This window comes from Ursus americanus, chromosome 33 (assembly GCF_024610735.1).
Source record: "Ursus americanus isolate L20-20 chromosome 33, mUrsAme1.1.p, whole genome shotgun sequence".
Lineage (NCBI taxonomy): Eukaryota > Metazoa > Chordata > Mammalia > Carnivora > Ursidae > Ursus > Ursus americanus.
The window spans coordinates 21,889,839-21,917,384 of record NC_142159.1 but is presented as its reverse complement, the minus strand read 5'-3'; the positions used below and the strand labels follow the sequence as shown (position 1 = coordinate 21,917,384).

The 27,546-nt window shown below is 53.9% G+C and overlaps 1 protein-coding gene across 4 annotated transcripts in view; it reads left to right on the top strand.

Moving 5' to 3' along the window:
* Window positions 1–27,250, top strand: part of TNFRSF8 (TNF receptor superfamily member 8) — a 51,492-nt gene extending 24,242 nt beyond the window's left edge. For 3 of the 4 annotated variants that reach the window (XM_045777948.2, XM_045777949.2, XM_045777945.2), the window contains 7 exons: window positions 6,758–6,851; window positions 7,053–7,198; window positions 8,581–8,682; window positions 8,772–8,825; window positions 15,678–15,703; window positions 17,845–18,052; window positions 21,674–27,250. In XM_045777948.2, coding sequence (XP_045633904.2) covers window positions 6,758–6,851; window positions 7,053–7,198; window positions 8,581–8,682; window positions 8,772–8,825; window positions 15,678–15,703; window positions 17,845–18,052; window positions 21,674–21,918 — 875 coding nt within the window. In that variant the 3' untranslated portion in view covers window positions 21,919–27,250. The remainder of the gene's footprint in view (window positions 1–6,757; window positions 6,852–7,052; window positions 7,199–8,580; window positions 8,683–8,771; window positions 8,826–15,677; window positions 15,704–17,844; window positions 18,053–21,673) is intronic. The other variant, XM_045777946.2, reaches the window with a different exon arrangement.
* Window positions 27,251–27,546: the final 296 nt, after the last annotated feature.

Below are 27,546 nucleotides of genomic sequence, written 5' to 3'. Positions count from 1 at the left end.
AGCATGCGACTCTTGATCTTGGGGTTGTGAGTTCGAGCCCCACGTTGAGATTACTGGAAAAAAAAAAAAACCACTTAAAAAAATCTAAATTTGGCATTTTGGTAAGAAATTCTTTTTTTTTTTTTTTAATTTTAAGATGTTACGTATTTGAGAGAGACAGAGGGAGAGAGACAGCACAAGCAGGTAGAGCGGCAGCAGAGGGAGAGGGAGAAGCAGGTTCCCCGCCGAGCAGAGAGCTGAAATGTGGGGTTTGATCCCAGGACCCTGGGATCGTGACCTGAGCGAAGGCAGACGCTTCACTGACTGAGTCACCCAGGCGCCCCTTGGTAAGAGATTCTGATGATTTTTGAAGAATTCTTCCTTCTGAAATCGGGCTGGTAAAATCTCCACCTGTTTGAAAGGTTGTTTCATTGACTCAAGATTGAGCAACATGAAATTTTTGAAGATGGTTCCCACTCAAGATGGTAGACATTCGGGGCGCCTGGCTGGCTCAGAGCGTGCAACTTGTGATCTCAGGGTCATGAGTTTGAACCCCATATTGGGCATAGAGCTTGCTTAAAAACAACAACAACAAGAGAAAACAAAGAAAAAAGGATGGTAGACTTTTGCCAGAGTGCAAAAAAAATATAAACTCTCGACGGTGGGGAAAAAAGAGGTTCGTCAGCAGACAAGAGATTTCAAGAAATTTCTAGAAGGTAGAAAACAGATGAAAGGGTGGTGACAAATGAAATGAGGGGAAGACCAGCTCGCCCCGGAATTCACTCCATGGGTGCTGCAGGAAAAGTGAGAGCTACCTTGCTTGTCAGACCCCCACCGAGGCTCTGGGCTCAGAGCTGTCAAGTAAAATGAAGGATGGGAGTGAAGCGGAGAATTGAACAGCGCAGTGGGCTGCAACTTCATCTTGAAAATAAAAATTAAAAATCCGAGACACTGGTACACCACGGACACGGACCAGTTGGAACGGATGATGGCTGAGTTTTCAACCTCCGGTGAAAATGGTCAGCTTTTTGGTTAAAGACAATGAAGGAATATCTGGGGAACATAGGGCTGCCGGTGTGGTACCGCCACCTTGTGTAAAGCCGTCTTTGGTTCTGTGTTTGCAAGTACAGCCTGTTGACAGGCTACCCCTGCTAAGTCACCCTGAAGTGAAGACTGCCAGCCTGCACCCCCCACCGTGGGCCCAGAGTTCCCAGGCTGACCTCCTACTTAGGGAAGAGACCCACTGTAGAAAGGCCGGGCTAGCCCCACAGCAGAAGAAACCTTACCCGCTACTGGAATATACAAATAAATATGTATATTTTTTGAAGTAAATACGAGTGAGCAGGAAAGCTATTCAGGCTGATAAGGAAAACCAGCTGCATGATGGAGAATAACAAGATACATTAACAGAAAGCTTACTATGGATGGGGCAATAGAAATATGGCTTCAGGAATAGGAATAGACATTTACAATTTTAAATTAGTGTCCACAGAAAAATTCAAGAAGTTGTTACATCCATCAAGAGAGAACAGAATGCCGTGAAGAAGAAACAGTAAGAGAGAAGAGGACCAAAAAAGGCTTTAAGAATGTGTGCTTGTTACCAAGTGTGGCCTCTCAGCTCTCAGTTCGCCTTCAGCACCTGCGGTGCGGTAAAGGATTGGGCTCTTCACGTGATTCTCCTAGTGAACATGATGTTAAATTTTGCCAATAGAGGGCACTGGGGAGCCATTGCAGGAAGAAGGAGGCTTCTCTCAGCCGCATTTGCTTTTTCTTGCTCTTGCTGTGCAGTCTATCAGCAAAGCACGGGGGTGGGGACATCTGGTCGTGCCCTGCCCCAGTCGTGCTCCCAGAGAAGACAGTCCCTGGGCAACCTCACAGCCCCAGCCGGGGTCTGGTGACCACCTTGGTGTGACCCTCCCAGTAGGGACACTGCTATTCTCTGGGCATCGCGTCAGCAGAAGTGCCATAATTCCCTCTGTGCACCCCCTACCCCAAGCCTTGGGTCTTCTGCATTGCCATTTCTTATGGCCCTCCTGACCTGGTCACTGTGTACTCTGGGCCTTGTCCCCACAGTGATGCCCCAACTTTCCTTATATACTTGACCTGAAAAATATGAGACTTTAGATTGAAGGGACCTACCAAGAGCAAAGCAGGATGAATGAAGATTACTCACACCTAGACATAAGAGATGTATTTATTTATCCATTCACTAGTTGACAGACTTTTGGGTTATTTCCAGTTTGGAGCTATTATGAATAAAGCAATTACAGACATTCTTGTACAACTCTGTGTAAGCATATGTTTTCATCTCTCATGAGTAAATACCCAGGAGATGGATGACTGGATCACCGTGCCGGCCACACAGAATGTCTTTGAGGGCCAATTCAAAGCCTGTCACCACCGTGATCTGATCTTACCCCCATAGTTATATAGATGGAGAGAATCATATGGTCAGAGCTAGAGCTAGAACACAATGATCCTGAATTCTAGCCCGGAGTACTCTCTACCAGACCACATCAGCTCCTTCTTAGTTCAGAACCTAGAATTTTCTATTCAGTTAAGATTAAGTTTGAAAGCAGAAAAAAAATATTTTCAGACAAAAGAGGGCAGAAAGATTTCCCCTCATGTGTCCTCTCTTAGAAAGTTACTTGCAGGGGCGCCTGGGTGGCACAGCGGTTAAGCGTCTGCCTTCGGCTCAGGGCGTGATCCTGGCGATCTGGGATCGAGCCCCACATCAGGCTCCTCCGCTATGAGCCTGCTTCTTCCTCTCCCACTCCCCCTGCTGTGTTCCCTCTCTCGCTGGCTGTCTCTATCGCTGTCAAATAAATAAATAAAATCTTTAAAAAAAAAAAAAAAGAAAAAAGAAAGTTACTTGCAGATGTTATCTGGCTAAATGAGGAGCCAAAAACAAACAAACAAAAAAAGCCATGAATCTAGAAAACAGTGACTCTATCCCAGGAGAGCAGGGAAGTCCCCGTATGACAGCTGTATTGCAGACCAATTGAGCCAGTTAAGAACAGAAAAATAGAGGAGGGCTCCAGTGAATTGTCTTGTCTGCTGGAATGAAAGAAAGAATTGCAGTACACTTCATAAATAATACGTTTGAAAAACTTGATGATATGGTGAAGGCACATTTTTCTTTTCTCAACAAGAAAACGAAAGGCAGTTAAGAACTCTAGGGAAAATAAAAAGCTGACAAGAAATTTACACTTCAAATATGAAGATGAGAATTTCATCTGATTTTAAGTACTTGTTGGATGCACAGAAAGAGAATCCGTTTGACCTTGATGCTGACTAAGATCATTCTCCTTTAAATGGCCCAAGGATCAGGTGTTTGGATTTAAAGAGAAATATTTCAGTCTGGTAAATAATATCCTTTTTAGTTCTAAATTGGGAGTAAGAGTGGGTAGTTTCTTTTTCTTTTTCTTTTTTTACTCTTTCTATGGGCCCTTACCAGAGAACACAGGCAGACTAAATAGGGGCTAAACAATACCTTCTGCTCACCTCCAGATTTAAAGGAGGAGGAAAAGGGGAGGGTCACTACACCAGGGAGGAAGGAGGAAGGCTACAGGTGAGGTGTGATATACATGGAGAGGTTAAGAGAAACCCAAGGAGCACTGGGTCCACCTTCTCCACTTAGAGTAGGACAGCAGTACTTTTTTTTTTTTTTTTAAGGTTTTATTTATTTGAGAAAGAGAGAGAGTGAAAGAAAGCATGAGTAGGGGTTGGGGGGAGGTAGAGGGAGAGGGAAAAGCAGACTCCCCATTAAGCAGGGAGCCCAACGCAGGGCTCGATCCCACGACGCCAGGATCATGACCTGAGCCGGAGGCAGACACTTAACCCACTGAGCCACACAGGTGTCCCCAGCAGGTCCGTAGCTGCTTTCCAGTAGGTGTTCCAGTGGGAGCTCAGACTGAGGCTGCCTTAGAGGCCAGAGGGCTCTCTCCTCATGGTGTTAACCTGGAGTAGCCACAGGTGATGTATTTGAACACAAGAACTCCTCCAATCCTCTCAAAGTCAACTCCAGTTGAAACCAGTGACATTTTAAATGTAATTCAAATACTGGTTTGCAAATAAATAGGAATTATCATAACAAATCCTATCATCTTCCTCATAGCCTAAAGCCTACAGGCTTCAACTAATTCAGTTAATAGTGTGGTGACCCTGAGGAGAGAAGTAGCATCTCTTCGGAGACACCCCCCCCCCCCGCCACCCCCCCCACCCCCCCACCCCCCCCCCGGCAAAAGAGGAGAGTTCCTCAGGACCCTGCTAATCCAAGAAGGAAATTAATCCTTGCTTCACTTTCTCTTCAAAGTGTTTCAGGAAAAATCTGAGAAGTATCATGAGAGCTTTTAGAAGGGAAATGAATGTGGGTGGGAATCTGCTTTGTACCACATCAGAGGAGGGGTGCCACCACAGGGACATGGGGGTAGAGAAGGATCACGGCTGGGCGTGACCTTCTTCAAATGTGGGCCAGTTTTCTAACCCTAGCAAAACAGTTAATTGTAAACTTGTAAGAATGTGCTCAGTCCCCAGGCAGGAGGTGGCGTGGTCCGATGGAGTGTGCGGTGGGCTGGAACCTAGGAGCCCTGCCTTCTGGCTCTAGTTCTGTGGTTCTCTGCCATCTGTAAAAAGAGTGGCTGGGTCAGATCAGAGGAGACCATCTTTGAATGGGTCCTCAAAGGCATTCTGTCTGGTCCGCACAGGACACAGCCTTCCCCCTCCGAAGTACTCAAGAGGAGTGAAATTATATGTCCTCCAAAGACTCGTACAAGGACATTCAGAGCTGCCTTATTTATAATAGCTTCTAACTGGAAACAACCCAGATGTCCATCACCTAGTGAATGGGTACATAGATGGTGGTATGTCTCTACAATGGAAGATGACTCCGGGCAGCCTGAGTGTATTTCAGAAATATTATCCTGAGAGAAAGAAGCCAGACCCCAGAAAGTACTTACTGCCCGATTCCATCTAATGAAATTCTAGAACAGGCACCCTGATCTATAGTGACATAAAGCAGACCAGTCGTTGCCTGAATGTGGGAGGAGGATTTATGGCAGAAGGGCACGAGGAAACTTTCTTGGATGCTGGAATGTTCTAGATCTTGAATGGAGATACAGTTACATGGAAGGATACATTCTTCAAAACCCATCAAATGGTGCCACTGAGGGGACATTTTCTCCTATATACATTATGCCTTACTAAAGTTGATGTCAAAAGAAAAGAACTTTCAAAAAATGGAGGCTCCGTTTAAATATCAAGCGATAGTATTTACGTTTATTTATTTATATGTATTTATCAGGTTTCTCTGTTACGTAAAAACAGAAGGTTAGAGCCACCAAGCCACCGTCCTGTGTGATCACAGTTGGCTGGAGATGGGGGGCAGCTTTTCCACTTTGATCTTTTGAGACATAAACCTGACTGTCTCAGCCAGCTCTAGCTGCAGACATAGCGGTGACAAATGACGTTGACATTTCAGGGCTCAGCTCTCCTCCACGGGTCTACTGGGCGCTTTGCCGTCTTGCCTGGGCTCGCAGGTTTGGTTTGGGTTTGCTTTGAGTGTTTCTCATACTTCCTGGGACCAGTGGGGGCCATTACCTGCCCAGAGCATCATCTCCTTACAGCCAGGGTGGAAGTGCAGAAAGACCCAGGCGGGGGACAGGCACACCGTTCCTTCCATCCTGCTCCCCTGACCATCTGAGAGTCACAGGGCATTGGTGAGGCGGAGACACAGACACCTCCCCCACCTGAGGAGGTGGGCCCCACATGGAATCTGCACTGATCCCATCCCATTGCTAATTAAATCCCCACTTTGGGGAGCAGGACCTAATTTTTAAGAACAGCTTTGTTGCTGTATACTTGACAAAGCCCAGAATCTGTAGTTTTCAGTGTGTAATTCAATGATTGTAAAGACATTTACCAAGTTGTAAAACAATCACCACGATCTAAGAAGCCTCATGCCTTTAGTAGTCAATCCCCGTATCCGTCCCCGCTTGGACAAGCACGGATCGATCCCGCTCTCTGTTCCTGTAGATGGACCTTTTCTGGCCACTTCCAGAATATGTGCTCCGTGTCGGGTTTCTCTCACTGTGCACGATACTGTCGAGGTTCATGCGTGCTGTAACGTGTGTTTGCGCGTTGTTCCCTTTTATTGCCGCACCATATGCGGGTTTATCCATTTCCCAGTTGATGGACGTTTGGGTTGTTTCCGCTTTTTTGGCTCCGAGAAGAATGCCGCTGTGAACACTTGTGTACAGCGGATAGTTGTGCCCATGTTTTAACATGGCTGCTCACCAGCCTCTCCCGTGCGCTTGCTCTCCTCCCTCCCCCACCTAGGGGCCACCCCCGCTTTGATTTCCTCTGCTTAGATAGCCCCACCCACGCAGACACTCCAGCAGTGGCCCCTGAGGGGAGCCTCCCCGGTCAGATGAGGTCGAACCTGACCACGAGGGGAGCCTGCGTGCCTTCAGGTGACACCTGCGTCACGTCTGTGGGCCCTACCACTCCTGTGAGCCCCCGACCGTAGGGATCCTGTCTCTTTTGCTCACTGTCATGTCCCAGCTTCCAGCTGAGTCCGCAATACATAGTAGATGCTCAATAAGGAGTTGTTGCCTGGAGGGAAGGACGGAGGGAGGGAGAGAAGGAAAGAGGGCCAGGACACCAGCCTGAGTCTCTCTGGCTGCAGTGTCCTTCTGACCTCACCATGCCGCCTCCCTGGAAGTTACCAGTCCTTCTGGGTAAGGCTCCTCGATGCCAGTTTTAAGACCACTCCCTGCAGGTGCGGTCGAGAGGGATGCCCCCGGTGAGTCGCCTCCCCCCGAGGCCCGCCCTGAGTGCAGCACCAACCCACAGGACAGCAAGGCGCCCACCAGGTGACTCCCTAGCTGTTTTTGGGGGCAGCTGGGCTGGGGGTGGAGGTGGGGCCTGGGTTGGATCTCGGTGCCAAGGTCACAAGTCATTTTGGAGGATGTGTGCCCGGCTCTGTGCTGGCACCACTGGGAATGATTCCTGAGCACACTCTCCCCTTTCTTCATTTCCACCGTCAGTCTGACTTCTGGCTTCTCTCCTGGCAGCGCCACGGCCCCTCTGGTCTCCTCGGCAGACCCCCAGATCAGTAAGGAGCATGGAGGGGGCATCACCCACGCCTGGGGAGACACCCCCATATCAACAAGCATGCCCATCTCTTTCTCTTCCACGGGAAAGCCCGTTCTGGTTTCAGGTAACGATTACCTCCCAGAAAGGAGGGTCTGCCTCCCAGAGGGCCAGGAGGAGGGAGGCTTTACCCCTGGGCAGCAGCGTCCACTGGGCGGGGGAGACCAAGGCTGACCCCAGGTTTCTGGCTTCTTGAGCAGGAGCTGCGCCTTTGTTCCTCAATTCTGGGCAGGGATTTTCTTCACAGCTTTATCCCCATGGGCCATAATTGCTACTCAGAAAATGCTTGGAGAATGAAGACATGGTGACCTTGACTAGTTGCTTAATTCCTTTGAGCCTCAGTTTTGTCGCACGTACCCCGCAGGGCGGTAAGCAGTGTGGTATTTGTGGCCAGCACCGTGGAGACGTTCTGAGGGGCTTCGGTTTAGGGCTTGCAGTTCTAGTGTCAAACACTAGGTGGCGGCAGTCCTCCGGCCAGTCGTCCTCAAGCGGGTCCTGGACTTGCCGCCTCAGCAGCTTGTTAGAAGAGCAAATTCAGGGCTTCGCCCCTGCCCCGCGGAACCTCACAGTCTGTATGGTAACATGGTCCCGGGAGATCTGCGTGCTCGTTAAAGTTTGAGAAGCACACATATGGCACCTACTACTTTTAACATCTGAACATGGACTTAGGTAACTAAATGATCTTCATAAGGGACAAAAGAGAAAAAGGAACAAGTACTGAGTTACCTTGTAATAAAATATAGCCACGTAGCGGCTAAGCATGTGGGCGCAGGAGCCGCCGGGCCTGACGTGGCCCAAGCCGTGATTCTTGTGGTTTACCCTTCACCATTTTAGCGAGTTGCTTAATCTTCACAGGCCTCGGTTTCCCTCGTCTGTAAGAGGAGATGGTCATGGTGTCTACATGGTATTCAGGGAACAGGTGCTGAGTGCCTGCCCTCGTGGAGCTTCCCATCTGGAGGGGAGCTGGGGGTCCTTCCAGACTCCCCGCTTCACCCTCCTCGCTGCTCCCCCACCCCCGACTCCAGCCACACCGAACGTGCTGCCGGCTGCCCGGGGCCGTGCCTGGCATGTGCCCTCCTCCACGGCCCCCAGACGGTGTTCTTTTGGACCTCAGTTCCTTCCTTCTGGCTCCTTGATGCCTCAATTTCTCACTGTCTAGAAACAGTTTGTTCTTCTGTCAACTGTTTAGCTGCCCTGATAGGCTCCCTCGAGCCAGGGGAGGGAGGGCAGGTGGATAAGGGCTGCACCAGGGAGGCCTCAGTTCCCGCTTGGGGAAGGACCGGGTCCCGCCAGCCCCAATGGCATCTGCATCCCAGGAGAAGGAGAACACAGTCCGGGGTGAGGACGGTCTGGGGCGGTTGCCGCCAGGCCCCTGGCGCACTGCCACGGTGTAGACTCCGGAGCCCCCAGCCTCAGGACAGAGAATGCAGGGCTGCCTCTGTGTTCCAGGGCCAGTGCTCGTCTGGACGGTCTTGCTCCTGGCGGTGGTTTTGGGCTCCGTGTCTTTCCTACTGTGCCACCGGAGGGCCTGCAGGAAGTGGATTCAGCAGAGTGAGTGGATGTGTCCTTGGGGCCAGGGGGAGGGCCGGGTCTCTGCGCTGTCCTCGGAGGCTCTCCGGCCAACTCCACTGCCGTTTCAGAGCTCCACCTGTGCTACCCCGTCCAGACCTTCCGGCCCAAGCTGGAGCCTGTGGGTAAGTGTCCAGATGTGCAGAGGGGGCCACTCGGGCCACATGGACACAGCAGCTCCGGGCCCTGGGTGTGGGGCTCCCTGTAACGCGCATGCAGCGTGGGTGGGAACTGTCCTCTACGGCTCTCCACAGCGTTTGGATGGCGGGCTGGCGGGAAGGTTACAATCCCTCTTGTCTTTCATTCTTTCCTCCACAGTGCCCACCCCCCGGAGAGGCATTCCTGAATGCCTTCCTTTCCTTCCTGGCCTCCCTGCCCCTTCCTCCCCCCTCATTGCTCTGCACCCCCTCTCCTACTGGCAGCGAGGGGCCTAAGGGACTGTAGGGCAGGCTGATAGGGCTGGAATCCGGGTTCTGCCATTTACGAGCTACATGGCCCTGGTGAGTTTCTTCATTCCTCTGCCGCAGTCGCCTCAGCTATAGAAGGGGACGGTCAGAGGGTGGGCGTGCAGCTCAGTTGAGGCCGGCTGGCCGGCGTGGTGCAGAGCACTCGGTGTGGGGTGTAGCAGGTGGTTGCTGTCGGCTGACAGGCTGGCCTGTGTTTGGGACCTTTTTCCTCACCGGGAATCTCAGGGTTTTCTGATTTCTAGGCTGTTCTGAAGCCCTCCCTGGTCCTGGCACTCGGATCCTGGCCCAGCTACCAGGCCAACTTTTGCAGACCACCTGTCAGAGTCCCTGACCTATTTCCAGCCCCCGTGTGTGTGTGTGTGTGTGTGTGTGTGTGTGTGTGTGTGTGTGTGTTGGCGGGCGGGGGTGGGGGGTGGTGTCCCAGCCATCTGTGCCAAGTGCCTTTTCTCCCCTGTGCAGCCCTTTCCAGGCAGGGCAAGGTCTTCATCAGCACTCCACAAGCACTGATTGAGCACCTACTGTGTGCTGGGCCCTGACCACAGGGGAAGGAGTGGACACCAATTGTCTGAGTTTCCCTTTCTGGTTTCAAGCCAGGTTTCCATAGAGGGTTTCACCGACCCAGGAACCCCAAGGGAGTTGGGTGATGATCTCCATTCATAAGGAGGAGTCAAGGCTCAGAAAGGTGGATAGCTGGCCAGGGCCACACAACCGATGAGACTCAAGACTCACGTGCTGGTCCTTGAGATTGTGGGCTTTGTCTGTCCCCTCTGCCTTCCTCCCCTCAAGCTCTGTCTACCTCCAGTGTCCACGCATGAGCCCAGTGGGCAGCCTCGGGCCAGATCACGGCCCTTTTGCCCCCCATCTCCTTAGGACCCTCAGAGACCCTCTCTGCAGCCTGCCTTTGGACTTGGGCATAAAACCTATCCACTGAGGCCTGTTTTGAATTGATGAGTTTCACAGCAGGTGCTTGTGCGCTCTTAGCGAGGGGGGTTTTTGTGTTTTGATAGTTTCAAGCCTTTTTCCATGAGCTGTCAGCCTTCATGTCTCATTGAAACCCGTGTTTGCTTTCTTGACATTTTTCTAGTATTAGAATTTCCATTGCTGTCAGTTTATTTTTTTCTTCAAACCTTCGTGATGGCAGTTTTGCCACAGAGACAGAGAGAGAGAAAAGCACCTTCCCTTAAGAAGCCAGACCTACAAGAAACCAAGCCCTGAGACTCTGTGGCGGCCATCCGGTTTGGGGCTGTTTCTGGCCCTCTGGCTTCCGGCGGGTCCCTGGGGGTTCTGGGTTCCCAGGTCTGAGCTGGAGGGAAGGTGAGGCCAGGATAAGCACCCAAGGGCTCAGGATGAGAACGGACTGAGTGAGGTGGATGCCCCATTCCCTCCGGAGCAGTGGGTGCTCGAAGGGGCGACGGAGCTTTCATTCACATGCTTGCTCATTTGTGTACTCGAATCGTGTCCAAGTGGCTCTGCGCTGGGTGCAGAAACGGGTCCTCGCTCTAACGAGTGTTCGGACCAGCGTCTGTGGCTTCCGGGGACTAAGGGCTAGCAGGACGGGGATGCGTGCCCCAGCCCTCCCTGTCCTGAGTTGATTTGACTCTGTGGCCCATGTCCTCGGTGGCAGGCTTTCGTGGAGTGCAGATGTACAGCGGACCCGGGAGGCGCCTGCTGTTTTTATCCCCATTTCACAGATGAGGAACCAGGGACACAGGAAGGTGCAGGAACTTGTTTAAGGCCACTTGGTTCATAATAGCCCGGGGGTGGGAATCGTGCCTGGTTGCAAAACACGGACTAAAATTCTTCATTTTAATGGACACTAAAGTCCTTGTCTGTTACTTCAGGCAGGTTTAAGTAAAATTGTTTTGCAACAATTTCAGGCTTACAGAAGAGTCACAAGGACAGGACAAAGCACATGTTTTTCTCAACTTTTTGAGATGAGTTGGTGACTTGATGCCTTATCATTTCCACATACTTTAGTGCGTGTTCATACAAACGACAGTGTATTTTTATGCAACACAGCGACACCATCAAAATCCGAGACTTCACACTGATGCATTGCCACGGACGAATTCTCAGACCCCATTCCATATCCTTCCTTTGTCCCAACCATGTCCTTTACAGCAGAAGACTCCAGAATTTCGGGTTGCATCTGGTTGTCACGTCTCTTGTGTTTCCTTCAGTCTGGGTCCATTCCTGTCTTTTCTGTCACAGTTGTGACCTGGCCACTTTTGAGCATTCCACCACTGACTTGGTGGGCCTGGTGCGTCCTCATGGTTGGAGACTGGAGTCAGGTCGTGCATCTTTGGTGGCGGGAAGATCCCAGGAGTGATGCTGAGCTCCTCTGGTGGCAGCCATCCTGCCAGGTTCCAGCCGGTCGGTCACTTTCCCTGCGTGGCTGGCTGGGAGCACTTGACGTGAGCGCTGCCTGCCAGGCCGCTCCTGCACGAGGCTGTTCTTTTCTCCTTGGCAAGCAGTAAGCTCTTTCGGGGGAGGTACTTTGAGGCTCTGTGAAAAACCAGTTCCTCATCACACTTTCTTCTTCTTCCTCTATTTATATCTGCATGGACTCGTGGCTTTCTATTTTATTCTCTTGCCATCATTGTTTATTTTTTTAAAGATTTTATTTATTTATTTGACAGCGAGAATAAGAGAGAGAGAACGAGCATGGGGGGGGGGTCAGAGGGAGAAAGAGACTCCCTGCTGAGCGGTGAGCCCGATGAAGGACTTGATCCTGGGACTCCAGGATCATGACCTGAGCCGAAGGCAGTCGCCAACCAACTGAGCCACCCAGGCTCATTATTTAGTTTGATGTTGAGATTCGGCCCTTGAAGCTGGCCCCCCGTGTCCTTCTCTCCCATCCTTCCATGTTCTGAACACTTCTTTACTCTAAGACCATCCCAATTTACCTGGTACTTCCATGCCCTCACCCTGGAATCAGCCGCGTCTCCCAGGAGCCCAGATCTGAATCTAGGGGTGCCTGTTGCCAAAGCCTGGCTGAGCCTCTGTGCCAGACTCCTTCCTCGGGTCTGTTCTGCTTCCCACGGCAGCCAGGCCTCCAGGCCAGATGGGGGCCGGGACTGAAAGGGAGCGAGCGGCTGGGATGGACAGGACTGTTTAGCATCTGTTTAGCATTTAACTAAACTCCGTTTAGCGCAGAACTCAAGGGCTTGGCTGGAGTGGCCCTCACGGCAGCCCCAGGGGTGCCATGCACTTGTCCGTTGGGGGGGCACCGACTCATCCTTGGGTGCTGGACACATTTATGAGAAGATCATAGTTACCCCCCAAAGCGAGGAAGCCAATAAATGAAGACAGTGGACTGAAGCCACATTTTTAGAGAAAGTGCACTTAGGAAATCTGACCTCGGTACTCCGGACGGCCTGTCCTGGCTCTTTATCGAAGTGCACACGTGGCTTGTAAGGCAGCTGTAGGCAGACATTGGTGCCTCCGGATTCTGGTGAAAGGTGAAAAACCTTTAGGTTATTTTATGCTTGTTTCCAAGAGTCGGTATCAAATGCTGGTTTTCTCTTCACTGTGATCAGCGCTGTGCCGCGTTAACGTCCCACCACGTGCTAGGCAGCCTCCGGGCCACGTCCCTTTTTCACATTGAACTTTTTTTTTAAAAACGTTCAACAGACTTCAGTTTTTAGAACCGTTTTAGATTTGTAGAATATTTGAAAAGACAGTACAGAGAGTTCCCGTGTGCCTCACACCCAGTTTCCTCCTCTGTTTGCAGCTCACGTCAGTGTCTGTCACAGTAAATGGGGCAGTATTGATACATTACCATTAACTAAAGCCCATACTCTATTTAGGTTTACTTAGGTGTTGGTTTTTTTTATAAGAGACTTTTTTTTTAAAGATATTTACTTATTTGAGAGAGAGAGTGCATGTGTGCATGAGCTGGGGGGAGGGGAGCGGGGGGAAGAAGCAGACTCCTAGGACCCCAGGATCATGACCTGAGCTGATGGCAGATGCTTAAGCGACTGAACCACCCAGGCGCCCCTAGGTTTACTTAGTTTCAGCCAACGTAGTTTTTACTGTTCCAGGCTCCCACCCAGGATACCATGTTACATTTAGTTGTCATGTCTGCTTGGGCTCCTCTGGACTTTTCTGACTTTCCTGTTTTTGATGACCTTGGCAGTTCTGAGGAGTGCCAGCCAGTTATGGGCAGGATGCCCCTCTATTGGAATCTAATGTTTTCCTCCAGATGACAGTGGGGTTACAGGTTTGGGGGAGGAAGACCCCACAGGCTCCGGGCTGTTCTCATCACGCCATATCAGGGTGTGTGCTCTCAGCGTGACTGATCACTGGGTGCCTGCACGTTTTGGGTCTCATTTCATCTTCATAAAAGCCCTCCAAGGTTGGCATGCTGTGTCCGATTTTCTAGATACGAGGACTAAGGCTGGGAAGGTGGAGTGAGATTGTGTTGGGGGTTCCCTGCCGGGAAGGTCTCTGCTTCAGGATTGCTAAGCTGCCTCATTGTTTGGCATCTGGCTTGTTTTCAGTTTCTTGGTTATTATAAATACCACCTCTGCGGACAGCCTTGTTGTGTTCTCTTGGGTTATTTCCTGAGGGTGTGTCCCTGACGAGGGATTACTGGGTCAAAGGGTGTGAGGATTTCCCTGCCAGATGGCTCTTGAGAAACATGGAACCAGTTCACAGGGCATGAGCCGCCGTGTTCCTTTTTACCCACATCCTCTCTAAGACTGAGGTTTATCACTTTTATTTATTTTATTTTATCTTGTTACTTTGTCACACTCTTTCCCCCTGGCCACCCAGATCATAGCTGGCTGTTTACAGAAGTCAACATTGCTCTCAAAGGACAAAGATTAGGCTTTGGTGACATCATTTAAAAGAATGTGCCTCAGGTCAGAAGTGTTTCTCAAAGCAGTGGCTTGGGGAGCAGACAGTGGCCACCCAGCGGAAATGAGCGCAGCCTCTCCAGGTGACCACTTTGTTGGGAACAGACGAAGGAGACTTTAACATTTGTTAAATCAAGACTCCAGAAGGGGTGTCTGGGTGGCTCCGTCGGTGAAGCATCTGACTCTTGATTTCAGCTTGGTTCATGATCTCAGGGCTGTGAGATCGAGCCCCGTGTCGGGCTCTGTGCTGGGCATGGAGCCTGCTTAAGATTCTCTCTCTCCCTCTGCCCCTCCCCCAGCCCTCATGCTCTTTCTCTCTCTCTGTATAAAAAAAATTAAAAAGAAGAAGAAGAGGAGGAAAGAATCCAGAATTGTGTCATTTTTTACATGTTCTTCTTTTGACCATCATTCTGGTTCATTTCCTCTTTAGACGCTTCTTACGTTGCTGGTAGTCACTTAGAAGGCACACGTGAGTGTACCCCCAAACCGACCGAGTGTCTACACAGCACATTCAGACCTCCTGTCATGTTGGTAGTATCGCAGTTGGTTGGCCTCCAGTGAGTGTTTCAGCTAGGATTCTGGGCTGGTGGTTCCCAGAGCTGCTGATGTCAGAATGTTCTGGAGATGACTCAGCTTACTGGCATTTTCAGAGCAGATTTCTCTGGTCAGGTGCCCACACCTAACAGCAGCATATTCCAAGTCTCTAAGAGGGCCTCCTCAGGACTTCTAAGGGGAGTGTGTCCCCGGAGGGCGGTCTATGCTGGGAGTTGATTTGCCCATCGTAGACCAGACGCCTGGGTGTCATCTGCAGCTTTCTCAGATGGCCCGTGGGCCATGGTTGAATGTCACCGTATGCTTGGCCATGACCCGGCCCTGTATTTGATAGGAGAGAAGCGCTGACGTGGAGGGTGGGGGTTTGGGATGAGAAGATCAAGTTGCACCCTAGGAATCCATAAGCCAGTACCTGCTGAGTCCGGCGGGGGCGGGGGGGGGAATGGCAGGCAGTGGGGTGATGGTGAGCAGCTGTCCTCCTCGAAGGTGGTCCCACGAGCTCTTTTAGGCGCATGTTACTGAAAACTGAACTCCCACCAAAGGCCTCCAGGGTCGATTGGCTTTGGGTGTGTCCAGTGCAGGGTTCAGCCAAGGCCCCCAGGATCGGTCATAGCTGCTCTCAGCCAGCCTTGAGGTCCTCCACACGAGCTTTTACCCAGTGCGAGCTTTTACCCACTGCTCCAGGGAGTTCTGGGTTCTCTAGCCCCGGGGGCTACAAGGGAGGGGCAGTAGCCACAGACCCACTTCTGAGCCAGCAGAGCCCTCCTCTTCGGCTCCTGAACCTCTCCTGAACTTCTCCTGTGCCTAGTGAGGTGGGGGGGCTGGGAAAGGAGTCTGGTGCCCTGATTGGCTTAGTGGCTGGGGGAGAGGTGGTTCCCAGTTGTCCTGCAGCTGCTGCCGAGGCGAGTGCCGGGAAGTGAGCCTCTGTGCCCAGGCGTGGGCGCGGATTCTGAAACTGTCCACTGTTGTCCAGATCGTCCACTGTTGTCCAGCCTGAGGGCCTGACAAGTGTCAGCTGCCACCCATACATGGGCTGGAGCAGGACCAGGCAGCTGCTAGACCCTCCTTGGTGAAGTCACCACTCTTTTTCTTTTTCCAGACTCCAGGCCCAGGAGGAACCCGACAGTAAGTAGCCTTTCCTTGCCCTGCCTCCCCAGTTTTGTGCCCCTCAATTGGACTCCTTCACTAACAGATCTGCTGGTTCTGAGAGCTGCTGGTGGGTCATTCCCCTCCCACAGTGACGGGGGTGTGGGCTCCCCTTGCAAGTTCAGGCTGGGTCTGCCCCATGTGGGGTATTCTGAGCACAGTGGGGCCACGGCCAGGCCCTGGCCGAAGATGGGGAGCCCCACCCCCTCAGCAGTCTTTGGCTCCTGGCTCGCCCTGCCGGGGACTTCCAGAAGGGCCTGGCAGACCATGGATTTGGTTTTGGCTACTTTGGGTGCCAGGTGGGGTTATTTCCCCTTTCTCCTTCACTCCCTGTGGTTCTCATTCTCACAGCTGGGATGACAAATCCATACTTGAAAACTTGGCCATCATGGGGCGCCTGAGTGGCTTAGTCAGTGACGCGTCCGACTCTTGATTTCAGCTCAGGTCATGATCTTACGGTCGTGAGATCGAGCCCTGCCTCGGGCTCCGCACTGAGCATGGAGCCTGCTCCAGATTCTCTCTATCTCTCCCTCTGCCCCTCCCCTCCTGCTCATGCTCTCTCTCTCTTTCTCAAAACAACAACAACAACAACAACAACAACAAAAACTTAGCCATCCCGTGTGGAGCACTTACTGTGAGCCGGGCACCTTGCTTTGTGCTTCTCAGAGTGACCGTGGGTAGTCCTGACAGCACTCAGAGGTTGGTACTGTCATCCATTTTACAAAAGAAGAAACCCAAGCACAGACAGGAGAGGCGGGTCCGCAATTGGAAAGTAGATCAGCGAACCCTGGTTTGATTTAAACCCTGGTTTGTGTGGCTTCAAAGCTGGTACCCTGAACCGTTGCCCCGAGCTGGAAGGACCTCTTCACCTGCCTTTTACAAAGAGCTTGCTTGTGCAGGTGCTGGGCCGGGGGCTTTGCAAACCTTACCCTGAACCTACAGTTACCAGGGAGGGGGCCCAGACACCCCACCCTCACCAGGCTGGGCCTGGCACCCTGCTCTGCGTCAAGCCTCTGGGAGCAGCCTCGGGGGGAAGGGGTAGGAGAAGGGATGTTACCCTCCAGAGCCGAGGGACAGGTCAGGACAAAGTACTCTATGTGGCTGGGTCTCAGCTGTGTGTGGTTCACCCATTTTTTTTTTCCATTTATCAATTTTTCCGTGACTTTCTTTTAACTCAAACATTCATACATGGAGAAAGGTTTCCATCCTTTAATTTTTTAATATAGCAGACAGAACCACAATATGAATTCCGTTTCAGATTATGGGAGGTCACATTCAAATATGCTGGGGTCAGATAAGTGGCTGTTACAATACCAGGAAATTTCATGAAAAGGGCATTTAATGATTTGTGAGATAATCAAACATTTTTTGGCCATGGGAGTCAGTGTTTCCATAGTAACTTGTTTTAAATGCCGTCTTTTGGACTTCAGATGATTGTAAAAGGGTAGTCAGGGTTGCGTGGACATACTTTGTGAATCACTCGAGCTCATTCCATTTTGAAGGCTGAAGGTACATGTATGTGTTAGAACATTTCACGAGACCACCTCTCCTTCAGACTTACCTATCAAAGTCAAAAACGAAACCACCATTTTCCTGAAGACACGGCTATTTTTAGAATACATTAGTGTAATCATAACCGACCACTGTCCCAGGAGTCAGGGCTGGGGAGTTGGGGTGGGTCTGGAGTGCACACTTACCCACAGGGGCTTATAAGCATGGCTTCCAGAGCGAGGTGCAGGGTTCAAGTGCTGGCCCCACACTTACTTGAGCAAGTTACTTGACTCCTCTGTGTCTCAGTTTCCTGGTCTGTAAAATGGGGAGGGTGCTAACATTAGCTGCTTTATAGGGTGGTTGGGACGATTCACACGTGTCAAGGCCACACACATGGTAAGCGCTGGACGGGATGCTGGCTACTATCGTTATTTAGTACAAGTTAAAAGCAACAGGACTTCTGAAACTCAACACAGGGCATTGGGCTCTCAAAGCCGAGAAGCCGTGGGTGGTGTGTGGCAGCTTTAAGGAAGAGAGGGGGACTCACCGGAGTCTACAGAGGTGACAAACAGGGGCTTCCCGGGCGGTTGGGGGCACCCTGCATCAATCCACACCCTCTGTGCCCACAGCAGCTGAAGAGCATATCGGTGGTGGAGTCGGGCATGGGAGAGCTGGGCTTGATGAGCCCCCCGGCTGTGGAGAGCCCCCCCAACGGGGCAGCCTGCCTAGAGAGCATGCGGCTGCTGGAAGCCAGCCCCCCTGCTGCTGGGAGCCCCTCATCCCCCAGGGACCTCCCCGAGCCCCGGGTGACCTCAGAGCATACCAACAACAGGATCGGTGAGTCTGCCGATTTGGCGGTGCTGGTGTGGTCAGGGCTGAGGGGGCAGGGGGAGCTGGGCACCGGACCCTGGGCCCCCGACGGGAGCCAGAGACCCTGGACCAGGAAGGCCGAGCGAGGAAGAGGCGTGGGTTCTCCCGCAGGCCCTCATGAGTAGGAGCAGCTCTTTGTGAGAGAGTTGAACATGCTTAGATGTATTGCTCACCTCCTTCCATCTTGGTAGCCTGATTTAAATTTCTGTAAAATCGGAGTAGTAGTGATTCTGCTCTCCAAGGGCATTGCAAGCATTTGTGAAGTTGTCTTGGTGGGTAGGGGTGAAGGTGGGGGAGAGGGGCTCCCCCTTCCTGGGGGGGCCCGCCAACCTTGAAGTGAGATGTGCACGCCACCCCCACCCAAAGCAAAGAGCGCCTTGCAGGGACAGGAGGAGACATGCCAGTGACAACAAGACCTGCCACTTGTCTGGGCAGAAGTCCTCTCTCGTTGTCACATGGGCTTCTGAGGACAGTGTCTGCCTCCCCTTTGCACACCCGGGGCAGCGGCACTGTGAGGTAGGTGTGGTGAGAGATGTTCCCTGTCGCACAGCTGCGGGGTGGCAGAGTGGGGACTGGGCCCCACCCCACGCCTGCGGGACTCCGAACGCTTTGGCTTGCCCACACCGGTACCGGCCTCCACAGAGGCACGGAGGCCAGCCCTTCCCGAACTGCGGCCGCCCTCCACCTCAGGCAGACCTTCCGCGTTGGCCTCCCAAAGGCCTCCCTGCCTCCTCTCCCTCTTCTCTCCACCCTGGTACACTCAGAGTGTTTCCATCAAAATACGGGCCTGTCCATTCTGCACCCGGCTTCAACCCTCGCGGGGGGGGGGGGGGCGGTCCCTGTCACTGTCAGGATGAATTCCAGAATTCTTATTCCAGCATTCAGGCTGGTCACTGGTCACAAGCTGCCTCCTCCCCACGAGACTCACCTGCTTCCTGACCCCTCCCGCCTGCTTCGCCCCCTCACTGGCAGTTTCCAGGGTTCACAGAGCCCTCTCTCCCTTCGGAGCTTCTCTGTGGGAGCTGCTTCCTCACCTGGGACAGCCACTCCCCCTTTGAATCTAGTCAATTCTTGATGTCCTGAGGTCCCTGCTTATTTGCCTCCTCTTCCAGGAAGTCTTCTTGGCCCTCCACTCTCCTGTGTACACCAAATGCCCCTCTGATGTGCTCCCCCAGACCCAGTACTCTCAGCCCCCCGCCCTGTGACTGTGTTTGTGGCCTCCCCACCTCCTCGCTCCCACCTGGCTGTGAGCTCCCTGAGGGCAGGGCCTTAGCGAGCCCCATCTCTGTTTTCTCTGGGGGGTTAACCATTGCCGGGATAATACCAGGGGGGCATCTGTAATTGTCCTACACATTTCTATAGCAGGCGTTGGTGGATAGAACTCTGTGGGGCAGGGTCTCTCTTATGAAACCAAGGCATGGTAGCCTTCAGCAAGTTTTATTTAAAAAGAGTGTTATTTGGGGCAGTACCACCAAAGCCATCTCCTTTAAAATTCCTAAGATGTCCTAACTTGAATGTTTGGGTCTGCTGAGTGCAGTGCCCGGAGCTGCGGGGGTGGGTGGAGGGAGGTACCAGCCTCCTAGGACGGCTGCGGTGTGGGCAGCCTGCTTCAGCCGGCCTGTTCGCCTCGCTGGTAAGCGGGGTGGTTGGGAGAGAGGGCCTTGGAGGTTCGCTCAGGAGCCTTTCGTCCTTCTGACACCACCCCAGAGGAGCACCCCTGCCCACTGAACCTGTCTAGTACCCCAGGGGGACCAAACTGCAGCCTGAGCTTTATCCCTCTGCCCCTGGGCACCAGACAGGGGGAGCCCCTTCACCTCCCACCCCACCAAGATAACTTCCCTGGATTCTAAAGCCCTGGGTGGGGTAGAAGGTTCAAGCAGCTCCTGAAAGACCCTCCTTTCTCCTCCTATCTTGCGGGGGATTGCAGCCCTGTGATGAGGGATAGAGTCGGGATGTGAGGGAGGGATAGCCTGGCCCCTGGCTTTGGTTCTTTGGACAAACCCACTTCCACTTCTCTCCCACCCTGCTCCCTACGCCTCATCTTCTCTAGCCCTGTCTGGCTGTTCTGTGCCCTCTCTAGCTCCTCAGGGTCCCCTCTCTCTCTGGCTCCTGCCTCTTCCTAGCCCCTCTGCTCAGGCTCCCAGGGCAAAGGGCCTGCAGGCCTTGGTGGAGGGTGTGTGGCTGGGGCCTGGGGCCCTGCTTTCCCTTTTGGGGTGTGTGAGGGGCACCCAATCCATAGCTTGCCACACTTGCAGCTTTCTTCTAGTCCTCGCTGCTATTTTGAATACTTCCCTCTTTCCTGGAGGTGTTAAAAACCAAAACAGAAGAGCCAGCATTATGCAATGGGGTTTTGGGTGCAGGGCCCCCAAGGATCTTTTGGGTGTTCCTGAATCAGAGGGGTATAACTGGGTGACCCAGAGAGGCAGGGATCCCCAGCCCCTGCCCCGCCCTAGCTCTCAAGTTCCCTCTTGAGCTTCCTCATTCAGACTCCAGAGAGAGTCCCAGGGACAAACTGCTGGGAGCTGGGACCCTGCCCCGAGCTCAAGGCCGTCAGAAGCTGGGCTGAGTAAAGGCCAGGCTCCTCACTTCCCAGCTTCTTGGGCAGCTCACTTAACTCCCCTGAGCCTCTGAAGCACCCCCATTCCCCACAGCAGATGGTGGTGAGGACTGCAGGGAGTCCTGCCTCTAAGGGGCCGGGCTGCTGATTCATCCGAGCAACACACACAAGCAGCCCTACTCTGCACGGGTCAGGCAGAGCCTCGAAGGCCTCAGGCGGGAGATGGGCAATAAGTAGTAAATGCTGAAATACCGCCCTGAGCAAAGGATCACGGGCTGCTGTTCATTATTAACAGGCTGGGGGTCTTAGACTGTGATCTACTGTCTGGTTTACCTGAGCAGGAAAGGTTCGCAGGCCACAGGACATTCACTACGAAAACCTGGAGCAGCCCAGGCAAACCAGAACACGTTAGTCACCCCGGGTTTCTGACGGAGGCACACGGACAGGAGTGTAAGGGCAGCCAGTCGGGTGGGAGTGTTCTGAGATTTCTACTAACTGCCTGGCGACTTTGGGCCAGTCATTGAACCTTTGGGGGCTTCAGGTTCTTTATATCTGTCCACAGGGACAGGAATAGACTGTCCACAGTGCGGCAGTGATGTGAGGACTTGGGTGTCATGTGTGGAAGGGTCTGGATGGTGGCCAGCACGCTGGCCTCCTCCGCTGCTCACTGGGGCCGCAGTCACTCCCTTCTCTCCCCAGGGCTCACTTTCTCTCCCAATGCAGTGCTCTCCTTCCTACCTGATCCCCGCATAAATGCTGAGAAGATCATGGGCCTGTCCCACGAGGGGGCCTGTCCCACAAGGGGGCCAGTCCTTAACTCCTCGGCACACAGTTTCTAGCTGTTGTATGTCCTTCGAGCCTCAGGACGCCCGTGAGGCGGATGGGGCTGGCTCTGCATCAGAGAGGTTGTGCCACCTGCCCGAAGCCACACAGTAGGAGTGACTGAGTTGGAACTTGGACCTCCTCTGCCTTCTCGCCCTGTCCAGCTAGGGCCCCGGTCCCCTCACTTCACCCATCCCTTTGCCTTGCAGACAAGATCTACATCATGAAGGCTGACACGGTGATTGTGGGGACCGTGAGGACCGAGGTGCCTGAGGGCCGGGGCCTGGTGGCGCTGGTGGGGCCCGAGTTCGAGGAGGATCTGGAAGTGGACCATGCCCCTCGCTTCCCGGAGCAGGAGACAGAGCCGCCTCTGGGCAGCTGCGGGGATGTCATGTTCTCAGTAGAAGAGGAAGGAAAGGAGGCCCCCTTGCCCATGACTGTCTCAGAGAAATGAAGCCTGGCCTGGGTGGGGGCTGAGAGGGCAGCGGGGTGCCCCCTGGGAGACCAGGGTAGCCCTGGTGGCACCAGGCCGGTGGCAGAGGCCCATGGGGCCTGAACTGAGGTTCCAGCATCCAGGACTACAGGGGTTCCGGTGGTCTCTAGTTGCATCCTCACCCTGCTGCCCCCCAGCCCAGACCCTCGGGGAGCCCGGGCTTGTGCAGGAGAGACAAGCTAGGGGCCGGATCTGAATGGCAGAGTTTGTGGGAGTGGCAGATGGACAGCGGAGACCGGGCACCTTGTCTCCTGGCACTGGTGGGCGGATGCCCAGAGCCCTGAGCATCAGACGGACACCGCCGCGGCTGGAGCTCCCTTGCGGCAGAGGCTGTGAGATACATACCCCTGTGCCTTCTACTCTCCCCCTGGGCTGCAAGAGTGATGCCCCCTGGACCTCGCCACCATGTCGGCAGCCCCCAGTTACTGTAATGGGGCCCCCTGTGGGCACTGAGCCAGCGCCTCCTGAGTCAAAAGGGAAGCCAAGGGGTGAGGCGTCGTTGGCTGACCCCATCTTGGCAACAGCCACTGCTCCGTGCCCTGTGCCCTGTGTCGAGGTGAATGCCCAGCCTGGCCCCCAGCCGTGCCAGGGCTCGAGTGAGACCCTCCTGGTGCTGCCAGCCCTCCCCTATTCTGTAGCCCCCAAGGAGGGCTGGGGGCCTGGCGTCACTGACTTGTCACACAAGGTCCCCACCAGCAGTCCCCTCCGTGGGAGGCATCTTGGGACCCAGATGTCTGCAGAGGCTCAGAAGCTGCAGTGCCCCGCCCCAGCCGCAGATCCTGCCCACCCAGCTGCCTGGAGAAGGGCCCACTGAAGGGGAGCCCTAGGCCCTTCCTGGGTCCTTGTCTGCACTGTGGGCACCTCTGCTGTGTCCTGGGAAGATGCGCCTTCCTCACACCTGCCGTGCACACGGAGCCCGGGACCCCAGCCCTGCCCTCGCGCTCCAGCCACTCTGCACCTGTGGTTGGGATACGGATGTCAAAAAGCATCATGGTTTCGCCCAGACATTCTGCCTTATTCTGGATTCTCAGAAAAGCAAGTAGTCCAGTCTGGACTTGAGGACTTTTGCATTTCACGCTAAGGAGTAAAGCTGTCCCGACTTGGGTCTGCTGGCCTTCTCTCCCCAGGGCTTTCAGACTCATGTAAACAAACAAGGGGCCTTGGAGAGGGACGTGTGGGCAGATGACGGGGCTGCCCGCAGCTCAGGGCGTTCAGTCTCAGCCGCCTGGAGGCCCCTGGAATTACCCACTGGAGGCCAGGCCCAGGAAAGCTGCTGTTTACTGACCAGCCTGCTCACTCTCTGGAGGAAGTTGGGGCTGGGTCAGGAATCACAGGGTAGTTTCTGAAACTGCTCAGATGTTTGGGGGAAAGGAGAAGGGGCTAGGACACTGAGAGGGACTCACATCGGAACCTGAGGACGTTGCCATGTGGTGGACAGTATTTGCCCAGATGTCTCGTGCAGGGACAGTGTGGGTGCACCGTGCCTGGAGCTCTGGCTGGAAGGGGCTGGAGGATGCCCCACCACGCTGAGCAGGGCGCTGGCTGTCTTGACTTGAAGATATGGACCCCATGTTGGACAAAATGAAGCACTCCCTTGCCTAAAGTCCCTTCACAAAACCTTCGATCCTCTGAAACTTTTGATACTAAGAAAATTTGTAAGGTCCCTTAAAAATACCAATCGTAAGTTTTCAGGAAACTATCTTTGAGATTGGAGAGTATTTGAGAACATCTGAGCAGGAAGGGTCTGGGCAGCGGGGGTCCCTCTTCACCCACCCTCCCCCAGGATAGGGGATCCCTCTTCACCCATCTACCGAGGTAGCCAGCTTCTGTGCCCTGTGTCGAGGCGAGTGCCCCGCCTGGCCCCCAGCCCTTCTGGGGCCAAGTGAGACCCTCCTGGTGCTGCCAGCCTTCCCCTATTCTGTAGCCCCCACGGTGGGCCTAGGGTCGACTGACTTGTCTCACAATGTCCTCACCAGTCCCCTCCGTGGGAGGCATCTTGGGACCCAGAGGTCTGCAGACACTCCATGGAGGGAGGCTGCTAGGAGCTGGGGCAGCCATTCCTACTGCTGGAGTTTCTTCCTTATTCTCGGAGGCAAACCCTTCCTCCGTGTAGTTGCCACTCTCTGGTCTAAGACCTATCCTCTGAGGATATTTAAAAGAAAGCCTTTCTTGTCATCAGACTCCCTTTGGCTATTTGCAGAAAGAGATTCTGGGCCTTCCCGTGGCCCTCCCTCTGGGCTGGGCTGAGCTGCCCCACAGCTTGGGAAAAGAGAGTTCCAAAGTAGCAGCGTGAATGCCCAGCTTTGGGGTCAAGGAGAAGACTGAGGGGTAAATGGAAGCCTTGGACTTGGGACCCGAGCTGGGAGGGGCCCAGCCTGCAGCCCTGATCTCAACTCAGGGCCAGTGTGGGGCCTGCTCCCCACCACAGGCAGCCAGCCCAGGGGTCCCCCCTCTGACTGTGGTGCCCCTGTGGGGTGGAGGAAGGAGATAGAGGGCTGTGGTCAGGCCTCACCCACCCCATCCCCAGGACTCCAGCTCACGCCCAGACTTTACAATCAAACCCAGCCGTTTACCCAGTGTCTCCCTGCCATGTGGTTGGTCCGAGAGCTAGGGCGAATTTCCCTGCCCTGACCAGTGGTCAGGGACCACTTCTTAACCTCTGTCTGTTCTGACATCCAGGTGGGCAGAGGACAAGGGCCTGCTGCTCAGGGTAGCAGATGGCAGGCCGTAGGAACCTTCCCACGCACGAGCACCATCCCTCTTCCTGAACAGCTGTATCAGGGAGTGACGGTGAGTGATGTGTCCCAAGAAAGTTACTGCGTTCAAAGGAAATTTATTCTTTCCCAAGGCAGTCTGGTAGGTGGTAAGCTGTTCTCGGTTTGTAGAATCTCTCAGGCTGGGGCACCCCCTGAAATGGAATAAGAGGCTGAATCCAGAGCCTCAGTCTCCTCTCACTCCTCCCCGGGGCTGAAATCAGGGAGACCAGTCATCCGGAATGGCTTGTTGGTCTAAACGGAAATGAACATCTGTGCAGGGACAAGGCGGTTTTCTGGCTGCAGGTTCTTGGGTGCCTTCTTTCCCACCCGTGTTCTTGACCGTGTCCTCCAAGAGATAACAGTGGGGGGTGTAGGGTGGGAGGGGCAGGGCCTGAGACAGATGAACTCCCAGCATAAGGCTTGATGGGAGGTCAGAATGAGAATATTAAAAGTTTCAAGGTCGGCTCTGTGGGCCTAAGGAGGAGCTGGCAGGGGCCGCCTTGGGCTCCTGCACCCTCCCACAGGTCCCCCACCCTGGCCTGGCACCCGTGCTGGGCATGCACCCTGGGGCTATGCCCAGGGACCAGAGGAGCACAGGTCACCAGTGGTTATGAGCGAGGTGCAGCAGAGAGGCCTGTCTACTGCTCTCTGGAGCGTGGACACAGAACAGCAGCGATGGGCAGGTGGGGATGGCTTCTGAGGTCAGACTTGGGATCAAATCCCAGCGCTACCACTCAGCAGCTGGGCGATCGTGGTTATGTGCAGCCCAGGGGTCACACGGGTCCAGCTGTTGCCTGATACCACTGGGTATCAGTCTCTATCCGATAGGGTCATGGGATTCTGCTAGAGGCCGCCTGATCTGTGGCTCGTGCTTGCTGCTGGCAGCTTGTGTCCTGGGCACAGCGTGGCTGCCCCCTGACACGAGCGAGCCCTTCCTAAGCTGGCAGAATTCAGCTCCAGGTACCCTTCAAAAGTGCGTTGTAATTGGTGGTTGGTTCCAGCAAGTCTGTGTTGGCTCCAGTAAGGTTCACCAGGGCTATCAGGCTCTCCTGGGACCTGGCCTCCCTTGGGGCCAGGTTGCAGTGGGAAACCCTACAGTGAATAGGCTCCTTCTTGCTCTGTGTGGTGCCCCAGAGAACACCTCAAGTCAAAGTCCTGGGACTGGGCTGTTTGTTCAATGTCTGAAACTCGGCAGCGTTTGCAGTGTGCTGTGGGTCCCTCTGCAGGGGACATCCTGCTCACAGTTCTAGTGTATTCCAGTACTGCTCAAGATTTTTCTCGAGTGGCCTCCCTCGCCCCCTTTTTCCCTTTCTCCCATCCTTTTAAAAACACCTGTGATGAGCCAGGCCCAAGTCTAGCTGCAGAGACAGACTTGCTTTTGTGGGTCCTGTGTCCAGTGGATGGAGACCGATGACAGTGCATAACTGATCAGTGAACAAGGTGATTCCAGAATTCATCATGCCGTGTGCTATGAGAAGCCCCCATCAGGGGTCTGTGGCAGAGTGTCTGTAGGGGAGGACCAGCTCCGGCCAGGTGGCCGGGGAAGGCTTCTCTGAGGAGGTGTCCTCTGAGCTCAACCCGAGTGACACGACAAGTGAGGGGCTGGGGACTTGCAGGCAGAACATTCGGGAAGTCAGGAGAACAGCCGCTGCAAAGGCCCTGAGGTGGGAATGCTTCTGGCCTGGAGATTCAGGAAGCAGGGCGGAGAGAAAAAGGGGGTGAACAGGAAAGCCAGCGGGCCAGATCACAGAGGGCTTGCTGGGCTCCTGGGAGACACTTAGATTTTCTCGTAAAAACCTCAGTCCACGGTGGTGTGTCTTTTTCTCTATTAGAACAATAAACATCCTGGTATTATCTCAGTAATAGGCGTGAAGGGCCAAAGCAGTGGCACCAAAGGTTGCCTGAACCTCTTTCTGAGGGCAGTCTAGGAAAGAGGCAGCGGGGCCTGGGCGCCGGGAAACAGTTGACCGGGCTTTCTCAGAAAAGGCAGAGTTCGGGGTGCCTGGGTGGCTCAGTCATTAAGCGTCTGCCTTCGGCTCAGCGCGTGATCCCGGCGTTCTGGGGTCAAGCCCCACATCGGGCTCCTCCGCTGGGAGCCTGCTTCTTCCTCTCCCACTCCCCCTGCTTGTGTTCCCTCTCTCGCTGGCTGTCTCTATCTCTGTCAAATAAATAAATAAAATCTTAAAAAAAAAAAAAAAAAGAAAAGGCAGAGTTCAGACGACATTCCTGGCTGATAGCAGCACAGGGTCCACGGCTGATGTCACTGCAGGGGGCTGGGAGCCAGGCCGTCTAGCTTCCCCTTTCTTTGGGTGTCTTCCAGGAGAGTAAAAACCACACCGAAAATTCCTGGGGGAGGCCGGGGCCTTTGTTTGGGTGCGGGGGCGTGGGGCCTCTTCGGACCCGGCCTGCGCTGGCCCCCTTCCACTCATCAGCCCGGCTTCTCCTGCCCGGGAAGGGCGCCGCTCCATCAGGGTTCACTTCCCGCTCGAGCAGTTCCAGCCACATTGCCCTCAACTTCGGTTTCCTGGATCTGCAACATGGACTTAATCACTCCCTTACGAGATGGTTCTGAGGTGCTGGGGTAACCCGGGTCAAGTGCTTGGCCTGGCGCTAGGCACCTTCCCTGTTTGGTATGGGGCGGCCCCTGTAGGCATTTCAGGAGCTTTAGAGCTGGCTCCTGCCTTTCTACATTCTTTCTGTATTTGGGCTTCATTAATAATAGCTGAAAGGCTGAGTATCAGCGCTCCCTTTTACAGACTGGGGCTCAGAGAGGCACATAAACTGACCCACTGTCACACAGCCAGGGAGGCGCCCTCCTGTCCACGTGGCTGGG